Source organism: Macadamia integrifolia, unplaced genomic scaffold (genome assembly GCF_013358625.1).
Source record: "Macadamia integrifolia cultivar HAES 741 unplaced genomic scaffold, SCU_Mint_v3 scaffold1661, whole genome shotgun sequence".
Lineage (NCBI taxonomy): Eukaryota > Viridiplantae > Streptophyta > Magnoliopsida > Proteales > Proteaceae > Macadamia > Macadamia integrifolia.
Window position 1 is genome coordinate 93,787 of NW_024868294.1, and position 20,873 is coordinate 114,659.

At 40.3% G+C, this 20,873-nt stretch overlaps 1 protein-coding gene across 1 annotated transcript; it reads left to right on the plus strand.

The window, feature by feature from the left end:
• Positions 1-18,004: 18,004 nt before the first annotated feature.
• Positions 18,005-18,598, plus strand: LOC122064462 (probable leucine-rich repeat receptor-like protein kinase At1g35710). The gene has a single exon (XM_042628166.1). It carries the CDS (start codon positions 18,005-18,007, stop codon positions 18,596-18,598), a length of 594 nt encoding a protein of 197 aa, XP_042484100.1.
• The last annotated feature ends 2,275 nt before the right edge of the window (positions 18,599-20,873 follow it).

Below are 20,873 nucleotides of genomic sequence, written 5' to 3' on the forward strand. Positions count from 1 at the left end.
TTGCTCATTTGTGAGCTTGATTTGGTAATACTCACAAAAAAACTTTATGTGAGCCTTGGGGTCTCCTGATCCATCAAACCTATCAGTTTGCCATTTGAATTTATTAGGAATTCTTTCCCTAGAGAAGAAACTCATGTCATTTGGATCCATGGCTTGCCCTTTTTGGGCCTTGTTATTTTGGATCATCTTTTCCAGCTTCTCTAAGTGCTCTCGCTTTCTTTTCCCTCTCTATTTCTAGAGGTTATGCCTGGACATGGGCAAAAAATTCCTTCCTCTTCCTCATCTATTACAAACCTAGGGGGAGCCCTTGGCATAGGGGGAGCCCTTGGCATAGTGGATGCCCCTCGAGGGGTTGCGAGCCTACTCCACCCTTGCTCACCCATGGTGGGAACAAAATCTATTTGGGTTGGTTCCAGACCATATATATTATATATGCTATATTCTTCTGAGCTAAGCCACCTTACCTTAGCCTTGCCTCAGGTGTATCACTACCAATCAGGTCCTTATAGTTGAATCCATTCTAATCAGTCTTGAGTTTCTTAGGAAAGAATCTTGGGTAGACAAAAGGGATGACACTGGACTAAGGCGAATCAACTGGCTATCATGACAAGTCCACACGAAGGTAGGAAATCTTTTGGACGTGGAATCATGCTTATCCCACAAAATAATTTATTTTAGGATTTTTTATTATGAGTTACAAATTAATCTATATACAAACAAGTGGTTCACACAAGTTAGTCTACGTTATGATAAGGATTTAACCAAGGTTTTGACCACTTAGTTAAATGCAGATCTTGGAGCAAGAAACAAGCAAGGTGGTTAAAATGAAAACGCCCTTATAAAATATTTCTTGTCAACGGGGCCTGCTCTCCTTACATTTACACAACTTAATAATTCTTCATTCCAGATTAATGATGTGTGTCCTGTTAGCGATTTGGTACTTTACACGACTTAATGGGAATCACCCCAGAGTTATGTGGACCAGATGCCGTCAAGACTACACCCTTAGTTCCCGAAAATGAGGGGAATTTTTAGTTGGACCCCACTTAGGAGAGCATTTCCCTATGACTAAAATATGATAAAAGAGGTTCATATTTGAGCAACAAATAATTCTACAAGTTAGTTTGTGGCATCCTAATTGTTCACCATCTATTCCTACATGATGCGGGTATCAGTACATAAAATAGGATAGTATCGGCTACCCTTGACAAGATCTAATCCTTTTGATATACCAAAAGGTAATGTATCAAGGGGTGTGGTTTCGCTACTCATTACTCATGACTACACATGAGGTTAGACAACTAGCCACGTCGGTGGATGAATCCGTTCATTGAGTGTGTTTATATGTGTAGCGTACAAAGTGGTCACCAATTGATCTCAGAATGCCATAATGCACACGATTTCATTTTGAGCGCTCTTGCAAAAAAATTGGCTATCATCTAATCTCAGAATACCTATAATGCGCACAGAACTCCCAGAGAGTACTAACAAGATAAGGAGTTCTCTCATTTTATGATCTCACTTCAAGCACGATGCATGATGCAATTAGTACACAAGCATGGATTAGCCAAGCATGCTTTTATACAAATGATTGTAATGGGAGAATGTTTTTGCATTTATTAGTAGCATTTAATGTTGAAAGTTTGACATTAGTCCCTATGGAGTCACGTCGTGGATTTTTGGGATCCATCAACACTCTTTTCTTTTGAGTGCATCTGCGAGCCCCGCACCACCACAACCCAACTTGGGGACACGTGGGGGGTCTATTTTGAGGCTCTTCGCCTTAGGTATTTCTAAGAGGGGGTATAAAATGATTGACAACTATTAGAGACTAGGAAACATGAATTTGGAGTCGCCACCTAAGATTAGGGTCTATTTTGAGGCTCTTCCCTCTGCTCGTCTTCAATAGACTTAGCAATTTGTACCACCTCAGCGTAAGTCTGGAGCTGGTGTGCAACTAACATAGTTCCGATGCCAGACCTCAAACCCTTCTCAAATTTCTTGGCTTTAGCATTATCGCTCTTCATATGTTCTAGGGCAAAATAATATAGAGCTTCAAATTGCCATTGATACTCCAAACTGACTTGGGCCCTTGAACCAATGCCATAAATTCTGACTATTTTCTGTCTCTCACATTGATAGGGAAATAATTCCCATAAAACACTTCTACAAATTGATCCCAAGTGGGATGTGGACGTGTGGCTAACAGTATAGGCCTGGTGGGCTTCCACCAATCATGAGCTTCATTTTGTAGTTGATAGGTAGCACACATAATCTTCTGTTCGTCATTGTAACCTAACATCGCCAATGCCTTTTCAACTCCCTCTACCCATTTAGAAGGTGCCAATAGGTCATGACTCACACTATTGAAGTATGGAGGCCTATATTTTTGGAATTTCTCCATCAATTTACTGGTGTCAGTCCACACTTGCACTACTGGAGGGGTTTCAAATGTCTGTTGTCCTATATGAGTACCTATGGCTGGCACTACTTGAGTTGCTTGCTCACTGGTGTTCTGTACTGTAACTGGGGCTCTGGAAGCAAACTGAGAAGTAAGCACTGTAGGAACTGGAGGTGGTGGTGCCATGAATGCAGGATTAGCTGGAGTTTCCCTGGCATGTAGAGCTGCAATCACTTCCTCAATCACCCTATTTTGTTGTTATTGTTGTTGCTGCTATTGTTGTGTACTTTGTTGTATTGTCTATTGCAACCCTTCTTGAATGCCCTGGACTATATTAGTCACTATAGCTGCCACATCCTGTGCTGTAAATACTGGTGGTGCAGAAGGTGGCACAGGTGCTGCTGCTGTTGCTTCTGCAGCTGCAGGAGTATATATAGGAACTGGTATATTTGTCCCTGAAACCTGAAATTAATCTATGTTTTTCAAGCCATCTATTTTCTACTGAAACTTGAAATTAATCCCTGCTATTTTACTTTATTAGTTGACTGATTTCAGAGAACTATGCGGGTTGCTTATTATGCTTAGTGTCTTGATTGATTTGTGCTAAACCTAACACATATTTGCAGCCATATTCCTTTCTCCATACCCCCATTTGACGCTTGGGTAGTTTAAGTGTTTTTCATGCTTAGATTATTATTGACCAATGCTGCCCTATTAATTAGTCTATTATCTATGTTAAATCTGTACTTTGCTGAGCAACTTTGAACCCAACCCAATCCAAGACCTATTGAGTATTCCTTACTCTATTGGATTGACCCCTTGTAAGAAACCTAGTTTCCTAGGCACCCTACCTACATCATCTTGGTATCAGAGCATGGTTTTGTCTAGGTTTAGGGTAATTAGGTACTGTTGTCCCTTGTTTACATGTCTTACCTTTTGAGGTCTAGTCTCCGTCACCACCTGTCCGTAGTCGAGTCTGAGCTGAGAGAGCGATACCATAGATTAGAGGACACCCTTTTCTTTCTTAAGTTGGAGGGACCAAATAGCATTGGACGCTATTCCCTCCAAAAGCATATACTTGAGAGGGAGATTTCTGACCTCAAGATTGAGAGGGCTAACTACCTATCTCAATTGGCTCAATTGGAGACTCTGAGTAGACCTTGAGTCTTTGGTGGCAACCGTACCATTGGCTGCCCATCTCCTTATGTCCACTCGTAGTGGTAGAGTATACCAGGATATGTCTGACCTCCTAGCACCTCCACCCAATCTGAGCAACTGGCTGAATTCATGAAAGCCGTCTAAACCATACAGAAAACACAAGCTGCCCATCTCCAAGCCCTTACCGATAAGTTGGCTGCCTTCGAGACAAGTGCCCAAAACCGTAATAGATGGCAAGGCTGTAACACAACTGGCACTGAACCTAGGGGCAGGGGCCCTAACCCTGAGGAAGTAAACGAAAATAACCAAACTAATGGTTATGACCAGATAGGGGATAACTTCCAAGGCCTAAGGCGTGATAGGGATCAGGGTAGGGGTCGAGGCCCACCGTTAAGACGCCAAACCCAATATGGAGATGATGAGGGTTATGAGCTGATAGGGGCTTTGATGTCAGACGGATGATTAAGGTCGATGACCCTACCTACGATGGTCAGATTGATGCTAGGATCCTTCTGGATTGGATCAAGCAGATGGATAGGTACTTCGATTTCTACGATATGCCAGAGGAAGTCCGCTATCGATTTGCTAAGTTCAAGCTTATTGGAGCTGCCCAGGACTTCTGGACAGACCTAGAGTACCAGGAGGACCACCTAGGACTTGAACCAATCACCACCTGGGTAGAAATGCAAGAGCGGCTCAAGAGGATTTTTTTGCCTATCACTTATAGACTCCAGTTGTTGAATGAAATAAATACCCTGAAGCAAGGGAAGTTGACTGTGACCGAATACATGAGCAAGTTCAATAAATTGAAAATTAGAAGCCGTATTCAGGAGGATGTTGAGCAGACACTATCCAGATTCCTTACCGGGCTCAACTCTGAAATTCAGCCTCGTATGGCACCCCACCTAGTGCGAGACATTCCACAGGCCTTCAGGATAGCCCTTGAGGTGGAATCCTCTATGAGGACTTATTCTCAAAGGAAGAACTTCCAAGCTGGGGAGTCCCAATTTAAAAAACCACCCCAAGGCTCAACTGGATTTCCAAAACCCCCTGCTGCACCACAGCGTCAATTTGACAACAAGGGTAAAGGAATTTTGGGAGAAGCACCCAAGAGTAGTGGGCAACAATAGTGCTTCAAGTGTCATGGGTTTGGTCACTTCTCCAGAGAGTGTCCCAATAGGAATCTTTATGTAGGAGAGCAGACCCCTGAAGAAAGTGACCAAGAGGGTTTTCAGGACCATGAGTATGAGGACCATAGGCCAGATGAGACCATATCTGATGAGGACACCGAGGAGGCCGGTGACCTCAAGCTTGGCATTGTGCGTTGCATGGTCTCACAACCTAAGAGTAGTGATGATTGGCGACGAACTAATATTTTCATCACTTACACATGTCATCAGGGCAAAAATTGCCGCATCGCCATAGACAGTGGGAGTTGCATGAATGTGGTCGTCAAGAGCACTGTTGTTCGAATGGGCCTCAAACCTGAACCCCACCCCAAGCCTTACAAGGTTGCCTGGGTTGATCAGTCCACCATTCCCATTAATCTGAGGTGTTTAGTTCCCCTACACTTTACAGGATATGAGGATCGAGTGTGGTGTGATGTCCTAGAGATGGATGTTGCCCACATCATTCTAAGTAGACCCTGGTTATATGACCGGGATGTCACCAATTACGGGAAGTCTAACACCTGTCTTTGAGTTCAAAGGGAAGAAGATTAGACTGACCCCCAGTGCCCCTAGGGAAGTTAGGGTTCCAAAACACAAGGGAAGTACATCCAAACACACCCCCACCAAAACACTCAAAATTTTAAATCAACAACAATTTGAAGGAGAGTGTCACGAGTCAGGGGTGACTTATGCTCTAGTTGCCGTACAGAGTAATACCGATAGGTCACACTTATTCACTGAGGCTCCTAGAGAATTGCAACCCTTATTGAGGAAATTCGAGAGGTTATTCCCTGAGGAACTACTTGATGAGTTATCGCCTATGCGTGCCATCCAACATGCTATTGACTTAGTTCTAGGATCCTCTCTCCCGAACTTACCCCATTGCCGAATGAATCCCAAAGAACACGCCGAACTCAAACGGCAAGTGGATGAACTGTTGCAGAAGGGATTCATTAGGGAAAGCCTTAGCCCGTGTGTTGTACCTGCCTTGCTCACGCTAAAGAAAGATGGCACCTGGTGTATGTGTGTTGATAGTAGGGCCATCAATAATATCACCATCAAGTATAGGTTCCCTATCCCTAGGCTTGATGACATGTTGGATATGATGGCCAACTCTTCGATCTTTTCGAAGACTGATCTCAAGAGCTGGTACCACCAGATTAGGGTTAGGCCTAGAGATGAGTGGAAGATAGCCTTCAAGACGAAGGATGGCCTCTTTGAGTGATTAGTCATGCCTTTTGGCTTATCAAATGCAGCTAGCACCTTCATGAGGATAATGAATCAAGTGCTTCAACCATTCATTGGCAAGTTCCTTATGGTTTACTTTGATGACATCCTCATTTATAGTAAGATCCCGTCTTCCCACTTGGATCACTTACAGAAGGTTTTTCATATGCTCTTACAAGAGAAACTCTATGTCAACCTCAAGAAGTGCACCTTCATGAGTGATCAAGTCATCTTCCTGGGATTTGTTGTTTCAGCTCAGAGAGTATCTGCTAACCCTGACAAAGTGAGAGCAATTGTAGAGTGGCCTGAGCCAACTAACATTCATGAGGTACCAAGCTTTCATGGTTGAGCCACTTTCTACAGAAGATTCATCTACCGGTTTAGTTCCATTATGCCTCCTATCACTGATTGCATGAAAAATAAGGAGTTTTAATGGACTAAGAGTGCTACGAAGGCTTTTAATGAGATTAAAAAGCTTATGACTGAAGCTCCAGTCCTGTGCCTCCCAGATTTCTCTGAGGTCTTTGAAGTGAATTGTGATGCATCTGGTATTGGGATAGGTGGTGTCCTAGGACAAGAGGGCCACCCTATTGCCTATTTTAGTGAGAAGCTTAATGAAGCTAGGCAACGATATTTCACATGCGACAAGGAATTCTATGCTGTTGTCTAGTCATTGCTATTGGCGACATTACCTTTTACCATAAGAATTCGTGCTATTCTCTGACCACCAAGCTCTGAGATACCTGAGTGCCCAAAAAAAACTTAACCAGAGGCATGCCAAGTGGGTTGAGTTTCTCCAAGAGTACACTTTTGTACTCAAGCACAGACCTGGTGTCGAGAATACTGCTGCAGATGCACTGAGCCAGGTGAACATGTTCCTCATTTGCACCAATGCTAGGAGTCGAGCTAGTGTGCTACTCCAGTCAATGAGTGTAGAGGTTGTAGGGTTCGAGCGAGTAAAGGACCAATACCCCACCTGTCTTGATTTTAGTGAGCCGTTCACTTCCTTGAATGAAGGCAACCCAGTCAACCGCTCGGACTACCTACTTAGGGAGGGCTTTCTTTTTAAAGGAAGCAAGTTGTCATTCCTAGGACTTCACTCCAAGATTTTCTGATCTGGGAATTGTATGCTGGGGGAGTCGCTGGCCACTTTGGTCGCGATAAGACCATCACCCTTGTTGAGGACCGATTCTTTTGGCCAGGACTGAAGAGGGATGTTGCTAGAGTTGTGAGTCAGTGCAGGACTTGCCAGACCGCCAAACAACAGAAGAAAAACACGGGTTTGTACACTCCCCTACTCGTTTCCCATTCCCCTTGACAGGACCTTAGCATGGACTTCATGCTTGGTCTACCAAGAACTTCGAGAGGACATGATTCTATTTATGTGGTTGTGGACCGCTTCTTGAAGATGGCTCATTTCATCCCATGCTCTAAGACCTTCGATGCATCCATAGTAGCCAAACTTTTCTTTAATGAGGTTGTCAAGTACCATGGGTTACCCCTCACCATAGTATCTGATAGGGATGTTAAGTTCACTAGTCATTTTTGGAAGACCCTATGGCAGATGATGGGCACGAAGCTCCGTTTCTCCTCCGCTTTCCACCCTCAGACCGATGCCCAGACTGAGGTTGTCAATAGGAGCTTAGGGAATTTATTGCGTTGCCTCATAGGAGAACACCTTACCAGTTGGGATCGAGTCCTTAGCCAGGCTGAGTTTGCATATAATAGTTCTAAGAACCATACCACTGGTTTGTCCCCCTTTGATATCTGTTTAGGATACCAACCCCGGGCACCCATAGACCTTATCCCAATTGTGTCTAGTTCCAGGACCTCCTAGTCAGCCGAATCTTTTGCTCAGCATATACATGATTTGCATGCAGGTATAAGAAGACAAATAGCACTGAGCAATGAGCAATACAAATCGAAGGCAGATGTGCACAGAAGGCTACAAGAATTTCAAGAGGGCGATATGGTGATGGTAAGAATCAAGCCACAACATTTTGTTAGGGGAAAAGTGAGCAAGCTACATGCTCGTAGCCCAGGTCCATTCAAGGTACTCAAGAGGATGGGTGCCAATGCGTATGTTCTTGATCTACCAACTAGCATGGAGATCAGTAATATTTTCAATGTTGAAGACCTAGTCCCATACCATGGTACTTCTACCTTTACCCCTTTCTATCCTGATGACCTTGAAGACTTCCCCTTCAACATTGATGAGACTTCTGAGCCAAGCCAACCACTTTCTCCCACCTCATTACCACCTGTGCCTAAGGTCACGAGAAGAACTAAGTTGAGGAAATCCTTGATGAGAGGATTGTGTCCACACACACTGGACGTTCTAGAGAGTTCTTGGTCAAGTGGCGTGAACGTCCAAAAATTGACAACACCTGGATCACAATGTAAGAAGTCCAACAACTCAACCCAGACCTACTTGAGTATTACATGAGCTTTAATTCACTGGAGGTGAATTCTTCCAAGCCGGGAAGAGTTGATGGGGACATCAAGATGTACAACCGAAGGAAGAAGAAGACCCAACCTTCTTTGTGGTTAGAGGATTAGAAGGAAGAAGGAGAAAAAAAAAAAGGAAGGCTCGATCCAGCCTTCCCAGCGCTGGATCGAGTTCTCTCCTTCCTTTCTTTGCCAAGATTGTGTGGCCCCCACCAAATCTGAGATGTTAGTAGTTTTAATTCTTAGAATTTTGTTAAGATTGTGTGGCCCCCACCAAATCTGATATGTTAGTAGTTTTATTTCCTGGGATTTTGTTTATTTAGGTCATTGAGTTAAGTAGGAAACTAAATAACACTCCTATTTGTTTTTTTTAGGAAAATTTTTTATTTTTGAGATTATGTCCCTAGATTAGCCTTTTCTTTTTTAGTAATTATCATATTATTTATGTAAGGCCATTGGCCATAATGAAGATTATTGAATGAAGAAATTTGAAGCTCCCAACCCCCCCCCCACGATTCATCCTTCTTGCTGCCCTCTCCCTCTTCTCGTTTCTAATCTCGCCCCTCCCCTTTTTTTTTTTTCTCGCTAACCTCTCTGCTCATCTCTCTCTTTCACTGCCACTGTTCCTTTCTGTTGCTTCTGCCCTGCTGCAGCCATTGTTCACAGTAACTGAAGGTCTCCTCCATCGAATAGACCCCACTTGGGTTGTTGCTGGTCTCCTCATCACTGACTGGGCTGCTGCTGAACACTACACCATTGAGCTGGACTTTTCTCCTTCGCAAAATAAGATGGACTGCACCTTTGTTTTGGAGGACTTCGGCTTCTCCATTTCTTCTCAGATCAGGATAGCAAAAAGGTAAGTAAAACCCCCATGCTCCACATCCATTGACTACCTATTATCCGCATTATCTCCCCCACTAAAGCCGGAAATTAATCTCTGTTTTTCAAACCATCTATTTTCTGCTGAGACCTGAAATTAATCCCTGCTGTTTTACCTTATTAGTTGACTGATTTCAGAGAACTGCGCGGGTTGCTTATTATGCTTAGTGTCTTGATTGATTTGTGCTAAACCTAACACATATTTGCTGCCATGTTCCTTTCCCCATACCACCCATTTGACGCTTGGGTAGTTTAAGTGTTTTTCATGCTTAGATTATTATTGACCAATGCTGCCCTGTTAATTAGTCTATTATCTTGCATGTTAAATCTGTACTTTGCTGAGCAACTTTGAACCCAACCCAATCCAAGACCTATTGAGTATTCCTTACTCTATTGGATTGACCCCTTGTAGGAAACCTAGTTTCCTGGGCACCCTACCTACATCACTACAACATGGAGTACTTCCAGTTGGGATTGCGGTCTGCCTTTTATAAGCTATGATTTTAGTTGGGACTATCAGCATAGGCCTAAAGTTTGATTCACTCAATCTGATTATCCGTCTACTTTAGAATTCTATTTGTCTGATGGCCATGCTGAAGGTGGAAAAAAGATTTGAAGAGTTCTTTGTATGCACTCATTCTTTTCATTCTTATAATATAAATTTTTCATCTTATAGAAAAAAACAAAAAAAAAAAAAAAAGTTTTTTGTTTTATAACCCAAGGGATTTAAATGGAAAGTAAAATGAATTTTTATAATCAAATATAGAATGATTTGACGTTATTAATATAATCATTTGTGGAAATGATTACAGAAGTTTCTTTTTTAGGTTTGAAAATTTCATTTCCCTTCCCTTTCATTTCCCTTGCAATTAAAACGTAGCCAGAAGGCAATGGAGGTTACCATCCTAAGTCGACTTCTAGGTTGTAAATAATGACTTCTAACCTACTACTACACTGCAAAATTTGGCATATCTTATGCTTTTTTTTTTTTTTTGGGTTTCAGAGGAAAGCAAGCTCAGACAAACAAACCTCTCCAAAAGAACGGTCTCAGAAAGCTCCCAAAATCAGTGATTCTTTCACATGAATGAATGAACCCAACTCAGTTGACTATGAGCTGGACAATTCTATTAAGAATACTGAGTTGCAACAGCAGAAGCCCAAGAGGCCAAAGAGACCAAAGAGGAGCATAAATGAAAACATTGAACCAGCATGTAAACACAATGTATACCAAATGTTGTAGGTTGCTAAAAGGTGAGAACCCTTGTATAAAGGGATGTGCCTCCGGGGTAGACTAATAATACAAAGCTTTCTTAAGATGATATTAGTAATTCTTTCTCTTTAACACATTATTTACTAGATACCCAAAAAACATACACAATAGTTACTTTTTCATATTTTCTCTAGTAGAGCCATATCCTCCATGACAAGTGCGTTGTGCAGAGTAGTCTCAGTTGAGTTTGAAACCAAAAAGACAGAGAAACCCCATGAAAATTTTAATACAGAGTAGTATGGCATGAAAGGAGTAGGAAGGTATATCTCTCCTCTGCTGCTTCTAACACTGCTTGTGAGGTTAGACATAGTTATTGTTTGCCAAAATATATGAGGTTTATGTAAGCTTTGCTCCATTTGATCAGGCTCCTTAATCAGCTCGAACCGCCTATTATTACACTTGACATAGGAGGTATCTAGACGGAACCAGTGTTTGGTTCCAACTTGCTCTTTCTGTTATCAATGAGTTCAGTTTTGAATTGTTCATGGGAGTTTGCTGTTTGGTTGCTATGGCCGATCCAAACCATCAATATTGCAATCCTAGAAAGGAGAAACCCACAAAATCATTCAAAAGGATATGTGATTTGTGACCAATGAGGGGACCCACATGGGTATCAACAAGGATGGACTTTCGCATTTCACAAAGGTGGGCGTCATTTCAACCCTTCTATATCTGGAAGTAGGCACTACGCTACTATGGAGCATTATTTTTCCCTAGAATTATATAGTATTATCCCAACTTCTATTTTCTTTTTTTTTTTGGGTGAGGGCGGGGCTGTGTGGGGTTGGGAAATTCAACTAGAGAAAATCAAGATAGAACTGAATTCTTGGGTGCATAATCTTTTTGTTGGAAGATTACATCTTGTTAAGGATTTGGGTTTATGTTAGATGGGTTTAAATGAGTTCAAAGCTTTGGATACCTCATCCAACCCAAGCTCAAGAGAAACGACCTTGGGTTTTCAACACAGTTTGGCAAAAACCCGAGCAATTTTAACTTTACTTAGGCCAATCTTACTTACTTAGTTGTCTGGCCCATAAGTAGGGCTGTCAATAGGTTATAACTTGGCAATCTGAGCCCAGACTGTTTAAGTTTTTTATTTTTTATTTTGATAAATATATAGCCTGCTCCAGCTAACCCAATTAATAGAGATCAAATCCAATTAAGGGTGACACTATTAAGGATCAAAGATCCAATTCATTAATGCATTTTTTTTTTTGTTATGATATTTATATAATACTAGCTAGAGTGTGGCCTTCTTGGCCCCCATCCCGGCCTTTCTGTAGGTCCTTTCTTGATTCCTCCGTGGACACTTGTATGGTCCTAATAGACCCTTGAAAAGGAAAATCTATGACAGAGACTTCTATTTTTTGTGATTTTCTCCTTATAAACTAAGATAAGATTGGCCATGACCAAATTTATACTCATAAAATTAGAATAATCAAATAGAACAACTTGACTCGTTGCCTGTTGGGAATGCCTTGATGCAAAATCTTGCAACGATGTGGGGACTATGATTGTGATTGTGATTATTTTTCTCCGATCGAAGTTGGGTCTCGTTCAAATGGGGACCCTCATTCTTGGCTTCGTCCTACATATCTTCCTGTAATTGGTTTACAAACGGGTCAGGCCCTTGGAAGTGGGTGGAGAGGCAGGGGTGGAGGGATGGAGGTGGGGCAGGGGATGGTGGTGGGCTGGTGGGGATGCTGCAAGAGGGGGCTAAGAGAGAGGAGTAGGAATGGGGCTGGAAACCCAACTTGCCCAATTTCTAACACTTCGTGTGGAAAATAAACCCATGTGAGTCTCTTTTGGTCTCTTTAAAGGACCTCATGAAGAGACATGGAAAAAACAAAATCTATAGGACTTGCAAAAACAAGACATTAGATCTGTAAAAGAGTGCTCCATTGGAGAGCATTGTTTCAAAAAATGGATCAGAATCGTGAAATTGCCTGGATTGGATCCATATTAGTAGAGACCATGGTTCTAAAACTAGGATCGATTAGTATCGATCAGATTGGAATGATATTGGTTTTGATCCATCCCCGATTCTGACCTCGTCGATCCAGATACACATGTATGATCCAAAGGTAAAAGTGTAGAAAATTTTGATTTAAAAAAAAGGGTAGATTTGTCCGATATGGTCCGATCCATGCCAAAACAGATCGGTATCCAAATGGTATCGGCCTTTACCAATCCCATGACCGTTCCATAGTTTTAGTACCATGGTTGAGACTAATCTTGAGTCTTAATTGTTCCGATACCAATCCACTGGTACAACCCAAGGTAAAAAGATAATAAAACTTTTTTTTTTAAAGAAAATAGGGGTAAATCTAGGTGTGTCAAATGGTGTGATTTTAGTTATTTAGTCCAGTTTTGATTTGATTTACATTTTGATAAAGTGAAACCAAAACTGCACTAAATAGGAGTAAGCTGAAATCAAAATCATTTTTATCCGATTTTGGTTGTACCGGTTTCTAATCGTTTTTTGTTAGAAAACAGTTTGCAAATTCGATATGTAATGTATTACAATTAGTTCACATATAAAGATGAGGGAAAGGGTGGGAGTAGGAAGTACGAAGTAGGAAATAGGGAGATGGAAGAGGAAGAAACAACAGAAGATTTACCTCCATGGGACTGGAAGAGTTGAAGTTGAAGTTGAAGTTGAAGTAGAAGTTGAAAGTTGAAGTTAGGGACTTGCAATGAGAAGGCGATTGTATTTGTAAAGACAAAAATTAAATATGTTACTCTGTAATTTGTATCCCATCAAAAGACAAATAATCAAATATAGAAGTAACCCTTATTTTTGGTAAAGACTTACCAGAATAGTGAAACACATTAATACGGTAACACCATTGGTGTGGTTAATCATCGGTTTTATGGTTCTAACTCGATTTGAATTGAGAAAATTACCTACAAAACCAGAATCGGATTGTTTTCGATCATAAACAGTCGAATCTGGTTTCGATAAATTGTTTCAATTATATTTTGGCACCGAGCATCCGAATCAACATCAGTTTAGATCGATCCCAAGTTTTAAAACCTTGTTGGAGATTGCTTAGGACTTGGTCAATGGTCTATGTGGATCAAGTTCCCCCAGTGCATCTAGAAAAGGCACCTCTATTACTCTCATGATATACATTTTCTAGTTTTCCAAGAAGTGTATGGCCCTCTTGGGTCTCCATCCTAGCCCCTCTCTTGGTTCTTCCTTGATTCTTCCATGGGTGTCTTGTATGGCCCCTAATAGGCGGAACCTTGAAAAAGAAAAACTGTAAAATATTGGCCCTTTTGTGTGTGTGTGTGTGTGATTTTCTCCATATAAACTAACTTAAGTTTGGCCATGACCAAATTTATACTTCAAAAATTAAAACATCAAATAGAATAGCAGCTTGACCCATTGCCTATTGGGAATGCCTTGTTGCAAATCTTGAGTTATGTGGGGACTATGATTGAGACTGTGACTCTTTTTCTCTGGTCGAGGTTGGATCTTTGTTCTAATTGAAAACTTCCTTGTTTAGCTTTGCACTCGTCTCCTTATACCCCATCTACACGTCTTCCTGTACTCGAGTTACACTTCCTTGTGGAAAAACAAACCCATGTGGGGTTCCTTTTGGGTTCATTGAAATTTCCTCCTGTGGAAAAACAAACCCTTGTGAGTCCATTTTTGGACTTGACAAAACAAGGCATCATCAATCTATAAATTAGCAAAATCATTTAAAAAATTTTTTTTTTTGGTAAGGAATAAATTAGCAATCATACAAAAGGTATGATCACTTCATAACAACAAATAACAATGCACAGTAACCCATTGTGTGGACACACACCAGCGCACAGGTCAATGGGAGGTTGTGTTGAGGAATCGGGTTGGAGCAACATAGTCTTTTCGTATTCATTTGTGTCTAGGCGTAGAGCCACGTAAGCGGGTTGGATTAAGTTTCCATTAGCCCCACTATATATTCTTTCCAGTTTTCCAAGAAAGGTGTGGTACTCTTAGGTCTTCATCCCCCTTCATTGGGTCTTTCTTTGATTCTTCCTTGGGTCTCTTGTATGGCCCCTAATAGACAGGCCCTTGGGAAAAAAACAAAAAAAAAATCTGTACAAGATCAACCTTTTTTCTATAACAAATTTATAGATCAACCTTTTATCTATAACAAATTTATACTTCAAAATTTAGAATAATCAAATAGAACAGCTTGACCCACTGCCCGTTGGGAATGTCTTGCTGCAAATCTTACGGCAATGTGAGGACTATGATAGTGATTGTGATTCTTCATCTTTGGTCGAAGTCGGTCTTCACTCTATTTGGAACCCTCATTCTTGGCTTCGTCCTCGTCTCCTTATACCCCATTTACACGTCTTTTTGTAATTGATTTAAAACGGGTCAGGCCCTTTGGAGGCAGGTGGAGGAATGGAGGTGGGGTAGGGGATGGTGATGGTTGGAGTGGAGGAGAAGGCGTGGGGCTGGAGACCCAACTTACCAAATTGCCATGACTCCTTATGGAAAGCAAACCCATGTGAGTCTCTTTTGGTCTCTTTAGCTGACCTGGTGAAGAGACTTGAAAAAAAAAAAAAATCCATTGGACTTGAGAAAATAAGACATCCGACCATCTACAAAAATTAGCAATTGAACAAAATAAATCCTTTTTTATTTTTAAATTGAAATGGAGAAATCAAAATAGGTTCGAATTCTTGGTTGCATTTTAACGTGAAATTTGAAGGAGAAAGAAGTTTAATTTAATATTAGAAATTATGGAGCTCTAGGCTGATATCTTGACTAATGATTACGTGGTTGGATCAATTTTGTTGGATGGTGTCAACTTAATGGAGTAACTAGACAAATGCATAGAGAAAAAGTGACCTCTGCCATATTTTTGACTTGGATCAAATTTCGATTCTAGTTCTCTTAAATGGTTTTAGTTATGTTTTGACCCCGAGCTATCCAAATCAGTATCGATCGAGATTGATCCCAAGTTTTAAACCATGTTGGAGATTGTTCGAGGACTTGGTCATTAACTCAGTGGATCAAGGCCCTCTAGTACATATAGAAAAGGAGCCTCTATTAACTCCACTATATACTTACAATGTAAACAGAAATGAGAGAGAGAGATAAGAGGGGAACACCGACACCTTCTTGTTTCAAATTTCCAAAAAGTGAATTGCTTTCCTTTGGAAAAACAAACCGTGTGGGTCTATCTCAAATTTATTTATTTATTTTTGTGTACAAAAATCAAATGTCGAAAAATTGATACATTATTTCACTTCTCTGATTTCTAAGGGTCCGTTTGATAACGGTTTGTTTCAGCTGTTTCTGTGGTTTTCTGTTTAAAAAAAGGAGAAACGGGAACAAAAGCGTTTGGTTTCACCTATTTCTAGGAACAGAAATAGATTTTTTTTTTTTTTTGATTTATGGTTCAAGAACCAGTTTTGACGAAACGACCCAGACATGTTTCGTCGTTTCCAGAAACAATTTCCACTTCAAAAAACCCACCTACCCCCGATAAAAAATTGACCTTCCTCTTTCGAAAGAGGAAAGCACAAAAGAGACCCGTGTCCGCCTATACTCCTCCTCCCACCTCCGACTGCATCCACAAACTGACACCGCTGTCCGTATTTGCAGAGATTCTTCGTGGGATTCCGCTCTCGTGAAGGCACAAGACGATCTGTCTTCTCAAGTTGTAGAGATTCTTCATACGTTCGCGCTTTCGTGAAGGTGTACCGCTGCAAGAGGAAAGGCAGAGACGCAGCTTTAAAATAGGACTTCGGAAGACTTGATATACCTCCGATTGTTCAAGATCGTTGCATTGTGCGACTGGATTTTCTTGAGAAGCATTTCAGCCGTTGGTGCCCTAGGTATGTTATGGTTTTGTTAACTATTGATTCCCTACCCTGGTAACTGAAGGAAGATGGCAGGCCTCTCTACTGGGGTTCTAAAGTCTCTCCCTGAGTTAGGGTTTACATGGTCTACCCTTCCAGTAGAGGTAGATGGTAGTTCATCTCTCTCTCTCTCTCTCTAACATAGTTCTTTACCCATTTACAGTTTGAGGATTCAATTTCGCTGGTCTCTTCTACCATCGATTGTTCAACCTAACTCCGTTGTGTGACTGGAATTAGTGGGAAGCCTTTCAAGATCGCTGGATACCCTATACGTTTTTAGAAACAATGTTTATCAAAGACCTTCAAATCCGTTTCTATTCCTAGAAACGGAAATTTCTGTTTCTATCGTTTCTTGAAACGTTATCAAACGATGCCAAGCCTTGATCTTTCCATTGATGAATTAGTTGTAATGAGTGATATCTTGTTGTCGATAGGACTTTCAGAAAACAAGATATCGATCACCTCTCCATAAAAGAGGATTCACAGTGAGAAATGACATGAAACCGATCCCCTTTTTAACTCTGCAACCAAAATTTTAACAGTTTTTGTTCTTGTAAAGCATTCAAATCTTCCCATCATCATCATTTCATCTGACCCAATCAAAAGAGGATTCACAGTGAGAGAGAGTCAGAGACCCAACAGCCCAACACTTCCACACTTTTTCTTCACGCAACAAATTAAAGAGTTGAATTGTCTTCTATGCGTGTGGAAAAAACAAATCAAGATGACTTCGTGCGTCAAGAACCTTATTTTATTTTATTTTTTAATTGAAATTCAAAAAAACAAGATATCACCTGGCCTCTCTATAAATTAGCAATCAAGATGACAACATAATGGTATGAATGTACGTATGATTGATTCACTGGACTTGAATTCTCCCATGGCTTACTACTCCACCCGTTCTTGTTCTTCTCGCACTTCTCCAATTCCATTAATGTTATTGTATCCTTGCCTCATCATCTTATTCCTCACTTCCTCTGCGTTTGGTAATGGATTAGGGTTCTCTTCCTCTCAGTTGTCAACTGAAGCAGAGGCTCTCCTCAAATGGAAAGCCACTCTCCACAACTACTCTCTTCCTGCTGCTCCGTTCTTGGAAACTTACATCATCATCCTCAGCACCAATCCCCTGCTGCAAGTGGTTTGGTATAACTTGCAACAAAGCCGGAAGCAGCGTGGTTGAGATTAGCCTTCCAGAACTGGAGCTGCAAGGTACGCTTCACAACTTCACCTTCTCTTCTTTTCCTAATCTCCTCAGTCTCAATCTCAGCATGAATGAACTCACAGGAGCCATACCAGATCAAATTGATAGCCTCTCGAAACTCACCCACCTCGATCTCTCCAATAATAATCTTTCGGCGTTCTGCCTCCCTCGAGTAATTTAAGCAGCCTACGCTCTAACGCCTCTATGCCAATGAAATCGGTGGCTCGATTCCTTTAGAAATAGGGAATATGAAAAATCTGATTCTATTATCAATATATTGGAATAAATTCACTGGTATGATCCCCCATGTCCTGGCTAATTTAAACAACCATCGCTTTCTATACTTGCATACCAATGAACTCAGTGGTCCAATACCTTACGTAATGGGAAACCTAGAAAATTTGGTTAAGTTGGGCCTAGCTGCAAACAAACTCATTGGTCCAATTCCTCATTCTCTAGCTAATTTAAGTAGACTAGAGACCCTCTATTTGCATTCAAATCAATTATCTGGTCTAGTGCCTTCTGAAATTGGAGACATGAAAAATCTGATTGATTTGGAGCTATCTTATAACAAACTCAGAGGTCCAATCTCTCATTCTCTGGCTAATTTAACTAGACTAGAGACCCTCTATTTGAATTCAAATCAATTATCTAGTCCAGTGCCTTCTGAAATTGGAGTTATGAAAAATCTTATTGACTTGGACCTAACTCATAACAACCTCAGTGGTCCAATCCCTCATTCTCTGTCTAATTTAACTAGACTGGAGAGGCTCTATTTGTACGAAAATCAATTATCTAGTTCCATACCTCAAGACCATGGTAGCCAAGCATCTATTGTAGAACTCCATTTGTTCGACAATCTCTTATCTGGAAGCTTACCTCAACAAATATGCCAAGGACGATCACTTCAAAATTTGTCAGTTGATAATAATAATCTCATGGGTCCTATTCCAGACTTTAGAAATTGCACAAGTTAAATGAGAGTTAGACTTGAAAACAACCTATTAGTAGGAAATATAACTGTTAGTTTTGGTGTATATCCACATCTTTAGTACATTGATATGAGTCACAACAAACTATATGGAGAGCTATCACCAAATTGGGAAAAATGTAAGAATTTATCAGTTATGAAGATTTCAAGAAATAATATTAGTGGGAAGATACCACTTGAGATTGGTCAGTTAACTCAACTTGGAGAACTTGATCTTTCTTCCAACAAACTTATTGGAGAAATACCAAGGAAACTTGGTAACTTATCTACATTGCTCCTTTTGCATTTACATGACAACCAGATTTTGGGGCATGTACCAGTTGAAATCAGCAAATTAATCAATTTGGACCATCTAGATCTCTCGGCAAACTGCTTGAATGGATCAATCCGACACAACTTGGTCAATGCTCCAAATTGTTGTCATTGAATTTGAGCTGGAATTCATTGAATCAAAGCATTCCATCTCAAATTGGTGATCTTGTATCCCTACAAGTTCAAATGGACCTTATAACTCAATCAGTGGACCGATACCACCAGAGCTTGCAAAGTTGGTGATGCTAGAAATTTTGAATAACTCTTTCTCTTGAAGACATGGTAGCTTAGTATCTCTTGATTTCTCCTACAATGAGTTGGTGGGTGTTGTTCCTAACAACAAAGTTTTCAGAAATGCTTCACCACAAGCATTTAGGAACAAATAAAGGGTTATGTGGTGACCTTTAAGGTCTACTTCCTTGCAATCAATCTCATAGAAGCAAGGGATTGAAGAAAAATGGACATAAGGTTGTCATATCCATCATTTCTTCTTTGATAGGAATTGTGTTCCTAGTAATTGCAACTATCGGTGTTTTCTACCTCTTGCGAAATTAACATAAATAAGGCATCAGAATATTGTCAAACTTTATGGATTTTGTTTCCATCCACGATGCATGTTTCTTGTGTATGAGTAAGTGGAAAAAGGAAGCTTAGCACGGATTTTGAGCAATCAAGAAGAGGCTATTGGAACCCCAAGGGGTTAGCGCAGTTGGCTTGGAGGGGACATGAGACTCCGCCTTAGGAAGCGAGGTCTCGTGATCAAAACTTAGCTGCTACATAATTTCTTGGGGCCACCCGCTTGAGGTTTACTAGGGCCCAGAAGCTCTCGGTTCGTATGCGGTGCGGGGGTCATGTACGAGCCCAGGGGGACTTAGTTAGCCTAAAGTCGGATACCCCTCCTGTCTACCAAAAAAAAAAAAAAGAGGCTACTGGATTGGATTGGATGAAAAGAGTATAGTAATTAAAAGTGTGGCCAATGCTTTGTCTTGCTTGCTTAACGATTGTATTCCGCCTATAATTCATTGAGATATTTGAAGAAAAAATATATTGCTGGACTTGGAACTTGAGGCTAAGGTATCTGATTTTGGAATTGCAAGACTATTAAATCCAGACTCATCTAATTGGACTTCACTTAAAGGAACTCATGGATATATTGCTCCAAGTATGTAAATTTGTCCCTGCTATATACTAGGTTTTTATTGTTTTTTAATATTTATTTATGTTCACATCAGTATTTAAGATCTAGGATTTTTTTGTTGAATTGGGCCATTGAATTGTATTTGTTATATATGTATAAAGTGTTTATATCTCATCGTCCAAAAGTAGTGAACTATTATATTTTATGAAAAAATATCTTATTCAAACTTTTGAAAGATTTAATATGCATTCATCAAAACTTTGATAAAAAAATTGTTTTAGTACACAATGTTTCCATGTCCAATTGTTATGATATATATTTTTTTTACACTTAAGCTAATGCATTTATAAGTTAGGATGAGTAAAATATTTTATTTAATTGAGATATTAAATAAAGAAACTAAAGAATATTGTAAATTTCTTATATCCCCTTGAATGTCTTCCGTAAGTTACCTTATTAACTTGTGATAAATTATTTGCTTTTTCCAAATTATTATATAGAAAATAGGTATCCCCAGCACTATCGCCCTTTCCTATTGAATTAGAAACAAGTTGTTATAACTACAATTCTTTTTGAATGCCCAAAGTTCTAGGCCAACCCTACAGAATTTTATTAATCAAGACAAAGTACATATGGTTGGAGCACTGCATCCTACCCTCATATCTATCCCAAAATAAGGGTAGACCACCTTATATTGAATTTATTTAAAAAAAATTAAAAATACATTTGGTGAGTGTGGTAGAGGGCATATGTTGCCTTATCTGCAGAAATAAAAACAGCCCCTCAGAATTTTTTTTTTTTTTTTTTTTGG